A 7,623-nucleotide genomic window follows, 5' to 3' on the forward strand; every position below is an offset into this window, starting at 1 on the left:
TGCTAGTCCATCAAGGCAACACAGAAACACACTCACACCTAAGGGCAATTGAGGGAAACCAACTATCCTGACAGCAAAAGTGGATAGTCAGCACAAAAAAATATACATATACTTAAGAGTACCTCTTTTATATATCTGTATTAGAGTGTAGTCATCTGAAAAAAATATACTGAAGAATGAAAAACTAACTAAAAAGGATACTTAAGTGCAACCCCAGCCTGTTACCTAGCAACCCCAGCCGAGTTCTGCCCATCACCTAGCAACCCAATGGAACTCCAGCAGGTTGGAAAAGTACTGTTTAATCTGTGAAAATGTAATCATACATAAAGGCAAACACTCAAGGTGGGTCCAATGTAAAACCAAGGATGAGTACATGAAGCACTTCATGTCCACTATGGAGGATTTTGTGGCGGCACAGATGAGTTTATTCGCTTAGACTAGCGGTTCTCAACGTGGGTGGTACCTCCCCCCAGGGGGCGCTGGCAGACATTTTTACAAAAAGGGGGACGCTGGGATGCCTTCGAGGGGCGTTTGGTCGAAGGTAAACTTTACACCATAAATGCACAACAATGCCAGTTTAGACTTTGAGCAACTTGGTAAAACTGTATTGTGTAACATTAAATCATGCTTGGCTGCAACGGTATCGATGGCAGCTCTTCTATTCAGTGTTTGTTAGCTTCTGTTAGCTTCTTGGTGCAGCTACGTTCTCCTGCTACTGGTAGCTAAACTCACGATACCCTCACTGTGTATCCCTCTGAAAAATGAACCAATTTAAATAAAGAAATCATGAAATCCCTCCATGGGTGATACCACGATAGAAAGCGTTCATTTTATAGCGTTAACACCGGTGCTGTAAGTGGTCCGGTATGAAACGGGGGTGATAGAACAACACAACACTTTTAAATTTCAATAATCAGAATGCAGAAATTGTTTCCGTTGTTTTAAAAGGTTTATGTCAGTCTGCCTTTTCCCCATCGATACGCTTCCCGACCGCCCTGCACCTTAGGGAGTTAAAAAAAAAGACGTTCACATTGCGCAAAACTCTGAAACAGGAGAAGCGGGACATAAAACGGAGCGACGAACTAGATGTGAATTATGGCATAAAAACAGAGAATCCGACGCTGAACAGTGAAAAAAAAAAATCAACACATGATGTGAAACACATGATGATTAGGCGGCGCAGCAGGTGATGAGATTACTGATGGTGAGCGTCAATAAATGATAAAATACATCTAGCAACTGGAAAGAAACTAAAGTGGACATAGCAATAAACCAAGAGAGGATAATACTAATCAAATGAAACTAAATGGAAATGAATGAAGAACAAAATGCAAGAATAAGCTAAGAAACTAAAGTAAATACAGAGGAATAAACTGGTATGGCAAGACCTTTCGAGCAATAATTAATACAGAGAGAATAAACACACTATTTCCACATAAAAGGTAAAATAATATTGAAGTGCCATGGGTTTGAGACCACATCTAGTACTGAGAATAAATATATTTTACAGACCATAACAGTAAATAACATCACTTATTTGTTTTTAATTAGATTTGATATATTTATTTCAATATTATTTTTCATGTCCGTGTTAATGTCATGAGGCTGATGACTCCATGACACTTTCAATTTCACTCATTAGGATTTGATTAAGAACCAGATTTGTTCTTCGTGATTTCTGTCCAGTAAAACTATTAATATATAAATGAATAGTCAGGTCTATATAAAGATATAATCCACGTTTCCGTCCCATATTTGTATGGCATTAAAAGGACCTGGAACTTTTGTTTTTCCACTGAAAACTCTGGTTTGCACAATAAATGCCATGTGGGTGAAGTTTTATGGATGATGCTCTGATGTGCCATTCTCCTGAAGGCAGCACAGAGCTGCACCACCAGAAACCGACAGAAACACTGAAGAGAAGAAGAGCTATTATTAATGTAGTTACAGTTCTATCCATGTTTTAATGTTGCAGAGCTCAGTCGTTTTGCAAATAGCTCAAAGTTTAAACTGGCATTGCAGTACATCTTTAATCTGGTCATTTTGTGCAAGATTTAACTAGAAAATGGCACAAAATATTTTTTTCCACTGATTGGCTGCTGCAAGGTATACCGATTTTAACTTGAATGTTCATTGCATTTTTCGTAGACACCTGTGAAAATTTCTATTCCCATGACTTTGTTCTCTGGGAAATAATTTTTGATAAATACAGAAACAAGCATAAAAATCAAAACATCTACAATAGTGATAGTAATATTAATGATAAAATAATGGTCAGTGCAAAGTAGTCTGCAAATTCTTTGGTGGGGGGCAGTGAGAGACCTGGATAAAGGCTAGAGGGGCGCTGGCCCAAAAAAGGTTGAGAAACACTGGCTTAGACTCTGGGAACACTGGAGTTTGTGGCATTAACCTTTTAAAAATACCCAATTAAAAAAAAAAACACACATTCTAGTGGACCCTAAAGTGAAAACAGGTCAGCACTGCATCTTTCAACAGGAAATTGATATTGTATAGATCTGTATGCAGACTTAATGCTTTACAATTCAAAAGAAAACTGATGCGAGATGAAAATCAAAATAGGAACTGGCCAGTTCTGTATGATTCAGCATTTTGAAACATATTAGAGAACTAAATGGCCTCCCACTGTCTAAACAACAAAAAGTTTCACAATTAACAGCAGGTGTGAATTTGTGCTACAATTAGTTTTTATGATTTTTACAAATCTTCTGCATGTGTGGCAGTAAGAGTAGACAAAGGTAAAGATGCACTTTCCTAAAAGTGCCAGAAAATGAAAAGGCAGCTAGACATGAGCTGATCTTTTAGTGTTTAACTTTTATTCTGTTGACAAATTTAAATTACACAAATGCTTTAAAAAGGTCCAACAAAAGAAGTGAACAAAATCTCACATATAAAAGGACAAGCAAAATTAAGGAAAAGGGACCAAGTAAAGTAGAAAACTGCAGCATGTAGCAGACACAATATTTACATACTTCAAATATAAGCTAACAGAAGATATACACATAAAAGCACATTTTTAAAATTTTAGGAAGGACATATTCTGAGTATCTCCCTTCAGTGGTTCTCCTTGTCCAGAGACACTGCCAGCACCCTGCGGTCCATCTGTCCAAGTCTCTGCTTAGACTGATTGGACACCTTCAGCTTCATCTGCACAGTGAAAACAGAGAAAGTCACTGCAATGATTTGTTTTATTGAATTACACAATCAGAAATCCTTCTGCAATAAGTCAACATGGGCTTAGAGGGCTCACATTAAATAAAATTCACATTTTTGTACTTCCATTTGAGTCTCTACTGCTTCTAAAAAAAAAAAAAATAATATATATATATATATATATATATATAAACCCAAGTGCTTCCAAACAAAACTAAAAACACCCAGACATTTTTGTGGCAGTAAATGCAGTAAGTTAAGATTTTTTGGTGTTTGGAAAAAGCAGTTTAAAAAAAAAACCTTCAAAATGTATTGTGACAAATCAGCAGGCACTGCCCCTCACCTAGCAACCCCGACCCGTTACCTAGCAACCCAAGTTGAGTTCCAGCGTGTTAGGTCACCTGGTTTTACCGCTGTACAATGGCTGCTGGAAAAGACAAGTGTTTTGTTGTTGACTTACCATTCAGAAAAGATGTTTGTATAATGTTAAAAAACAGATATATAACTGCACATTGTTTGCAGCCATTTTGACTTGTGCATGTAAATGTTGAGTTGGGGGGGGGGGGGGCGTGGCCAGCAGCAGCTCATTTGGATTTAAAGTGACAGGAGGCCATAAAAAGCTCGTTCTAAAAGGAGCTCAGAATAGGAAGAACTGACCAGACTGAAATATCATCCAAATATAATTTGTGGGGGAAAAAAAAAAAAAAAAAGTAGTGAACATATATCCATATGTTCAAGGAAGCATAATAATGGGTCCCCTTTAAGAGACGATGGCATTGGTGTAATAAATGCCCGTTTGTACCTGAGAACGTTGGTCACGGGGAGAGTTGGTCTCCTTAAGGATCTGAAGGGGAGAGCGGCCCTCAGTACCTGGAGGAGAAACGCCCAAAAACTTACAAATCTATAAAAAGAGACAAAAGTCTTCACACTAATCCTTCCTCTTTACACACCTTTTTGCTTCAGCTTTCCAGACTGCCCCTTGTTTTCGTTGCCGATGCTCTTTACTGCCACACGGACAGCAAGAGGAGAGGAGCTTCCTTTGTTCCCCTGAACTCCTCTGGATCTCAGCCCAGTGGCACCAAAACCTTTCCCCAACCACTGCGGCTTGAACTCCAGCTGACTGGGGCTCTTCATGTCAAAGGTGGGGCAGCGGATACCTGTGCACATAGACACCTGCTCTGGACTGGGGGTATCTGGTTGCTCTGAGGGAGGCAGAGAAGATTTGGTTTCCTCTGTTTGCTTTGGCTGGACTGTGACAGAGGGACGGGCGTACGCATGATCCACGCCGTCCACAACTTGGTCCTTTTCCACATTAGGTTCTGAGAAAGCACGACTTTCATGGTGAATCTCAAACACCTGAGAAGAAGTTGCCCCCTCATGACATGTCATCAGGCTCATGCTCAGCCTCTTGTGCAACGGGGTCTCCCTCGCTTCTTCTGCCTCCTCCAGGCTAATATTCGCTTCCGTTTCGATCTCCATCGCCACCTGAGGATCCCAGAGAAGCTCAAAGGGACTCGAGTTGCCAACGAACACCTGAGAAGCTTGATCGGGGGCAGCCAAGAAGTTTGCATGTTCAGCTACAGAGCCAAAGTCAGTTGCTCTGCGTGGACTGAGGAGCGGCTCTGTGGAGGCCAGCTCCTCGTCCTCATGGACCTCATCAACTGGATCACTGTGGCGTTTCTGAGGACCTTCAGGGACTTTGCCTTCAGCCTCGTTGTGGAAGAGCATGCCCAGGCGGCGGGTGAAGGATCCGACGGTCGCTGGGGGAAGAAAAAGCAGAAGTTCAAGTCAGACCGCTGAGGCCCAGTAAAACCCAGCAGGAAGTTACTTACAAAATATTTACCTCTCATGATTTCCCTCACAGGGGTGCGGGTGATACCAAAGGTAGGCGAGCGGGGATCGTTTACAGCCAGGGGACACTCACTTTTCACAGCTGCAGCAGAGGTCGACTCCTTTCCACAAACCTAAGAGGCGAAGTAAACTTAGCCAGCGCTTACCAGAAGTATTCACACCTCTTGACCTTGTCCACATTTAGTTACTTTACAACCAGAAGTTCTAATGTATAATAAACTACGAGTGGAGGCATTTATTGTATCATTTATCATAAAAGTCTTAACTTTGATTTGTTGTCACAATAAATTTCAGTTAATATAAAAAAAAAAAAAAACCACCTCAGGATTGATAGTTTTACCAGTTTGTCCACCGTTTGTTCAAAGAAATACAAAAATACATTTGATACAGTTACTGTTTGCAGTTTAGTGAAGCAATTACAAATGGGAATGTTTTCAAGAGTAGTATTTGTGTCTGTGGCGTTATAAGTGCCGCTTCCTAAAAAAAAAAAAAAAAAAAAGTGACCAATAGTTCTCATTGTTACTTATTGTACCACAAAATATTATGATAAAACTTTAAGTCCATATCATCCACCTCTAATATAAACTCCATTCCTTTAATATTCCTCCCTGGTAAGGCTGCGCAATATTATAATTGCAACATCACAGTGTGTGCAATATTCACATCACAAAGGACTGTTTGTAGAGCAGTTATTGTTGGCCAATCTATTCCGAGGGTTATGATCCCTTATTTTTTTATGCCAATGTAATATTTAGCCAGGTGGACAGAGTCTCACAGCAGCAAATGCCTAAAATGCTGAAGGGCACAGAGTGAGAACAAGAGATGAGAGGAAGAGAAAAGAGGCAAATATTTCTACCAATATAGCCGTTACAAAATTTTCTAATATCATGCAGCCACTTCACCTGAATCAGGAGACCAGATTACCTTTCACAGAGAAATGCTAATGAGCCAATTCAACTCAAGTGTGTTGGGGAACATGCACAACTACAAGTTGCACAACAACAGACTCGGGACTGGAGTGTTAGTGTGAGCTAAACCATTTCATTGGTTTTGTCCTGTTGAAAGCCCCCAGTCTCAAGCATTTTGTAGTCTTTTAGCAAACATGACACCTTATAGTTTTCTTTTTTCCACTCTTCTATGAAGGGCAGATTCATGGAGTGCACAACCAGAAGATATCACCGACTCTTGAACCTGAGCAATGGATCCTTGTAGCGTTACCATAAGACATTGGTTTGCTTCTCTGATTAAAAGTTCTGCATGCCCAGTTATGTTATTTAGCTTAACCATGTCTTGGTAGATTTGCAGATGTAACACACCATCTTCTCAGACTGAACAATGCTTTAAGGTTGCAATATAAAGATGGTTCACTAACAAACCTCAGAGGCCTTCAAAGAGAAGCTGTATTTAAACTGGGATTACAGGAGCTGAAAAATGCATGCACTGCTTTGTGTTGGTCTGTCTCAATAGAATGTATTCAAGTGCGCATTTGAACCAACTTGAATGGGTGTTCGATCAATCCCAGCAGAGGGAGAGCGTGGATCTATCAGATGGCTCACATGTGTCTTCTTGATGGCTGGTTGTGGTTTTGCGTCTGCAGACACAGCCATCTTGCTCTCACTTGTTCCCATAATGCCTATTAAAGGTTACCTGAATCACAGGTGGACAAAAAGCAAACTTAACGTTAAAAAGAACACAAAAAAATATGCGACTGATTAAGAAAGCACCGACATGAACCCTGCAAAGTGACCTTAAGTCAACACGTTTCTATATAATAATATAACAATTAAAAAAAAAAAAACAGTTTAAAAGCTAATTTACCTTTTCTTTTGTTTACAGGGGATTCTATACAGCCACTGTTCTAAAATTAACATTTAAGTGCAAATATCTGCAGCGTACTTGCAATTATTGATTGGGCAAAAGACAGGACTAAGGACTAATGCAAGCAGCAGCAAATCTGTAAAAAAAAAAACAAAAAAAAAAAAACAATGTTAAGTGAAATAATTATGTAGTAAATTGACAGGGTTCATTTCCCAAAATACACAAAGAGAGATTACAAACTGTTCAAGCCTGCATAAAACCCGTGTGTAATAGTAATAGATATTAAAAACACACAAAAAGGCTGATACATTTAAGCAATTAAGTGTTTAAGATTAGAAAGTAAGGCAAAAACGATGCAGTTCAGTCAATGAGACGCCAATTATCTAAAGAGTCATCAGTTTTAATAATAAAGCCAAGAAAAATGCATAAAGTTTAAGTTTACAAAGTGTTTCTTTACCTTGGACGAGACAAAGCCAATCGCTGCGCCACACAACTTCAGATCCTTTCACTTCCAACTTCACCTTCCGATAAGCAGGAAAACACGAGTTTTTAAAAGATTTAAATGGCGGGGTTGCGTGCCTCATTCTTTTAAACGAACCAATAAGTGCACGCTTCCGCTTTGCCGCCTCACGTCCGATTGGCTTAAAGCAAGCCATGTTTGAAATGGGCGTGGTCTATGCGTAACGACGTTTTTGAACGTTGAGCTAAACAGCCTGCGCCAAAGATACTCGTTTGAAATCTTTGAGAATAACACCCATTTGCATTATTTGAACTCATTCCGTT

At 39.7% G+C, this 7,623-nt stretch overlaps 1 protein-coding gene across 8 annotated transcripts; it reads right to left on the reverse strand.

The window, feature by feature from the left end:
* Window positions 1-2,812: 2,812 nt before the first annotated feature.
* cdca3 (cell division cycle associated 3) lies at window positions 2,813-7,436 on the reverse strand. Of its 8 annotated transcripts, none has more exons than XR_535733.2 (7): window positions 7,298-7,436; window positions 6,519-6,669; window positions 5,015-5,135; window positions 4,122-4,931; window positions 3,974-4,041; window positions 3,515-3,595; window positions 2,813-3,165 (listed from the first exon to the last, which is right to left on the reverse strand). XR_535733.2 is itself a non-coding variant. In XM_081616732.1 (7 exons), the coding sequence occupies exons 3-7, from the start codon at window positions 6,648-6,650 to the stop codon at window positions 3,073-3,075; spliced, it is 1,164 nt and encodes a 387-aa protein (XP_081472858.1). In that variant the 5' UTR covers window positions 6,651-6,669; window positions 6,919-6,976; window positions 7,298-7,431; the 3' UTR covers window positions 2,813-3,072. The 8 variants fall into 8 exon arrangements, 6 of the variants coding, with proteins under 6 accessions (XP_081472858.1, XP_081472857.1, XP_008429617.1 ...); XR_535732.2 differs by having other exon boundaries at window positions 3,515-3,598; XM_081616732.1 differs by lacking the exon at window positions 3,515-3,595 and adding an exon at window positions 6,919-6,976 and having other exon boundaries at window positions 6,579-6,669; window positions 7,298-7,431.
* Window positions 7,437-7,623: the final 187 nt, after the last annotated feature.

Source organism: Poecilia reticulata, chromosome 16 (assembly GCF_904066995.2).
Source record: "Poecilia reticulata chromosome 16, P_reticulata-male-v2, whole genome shotgun sequence".
Classification (NCBI taxonomy): Eukaryota; Metazoa; Chordata; class Actinopteri; order Cyprinodontiformes; family Poeciliidae; genus Poecilia; species Poecilia reticulata.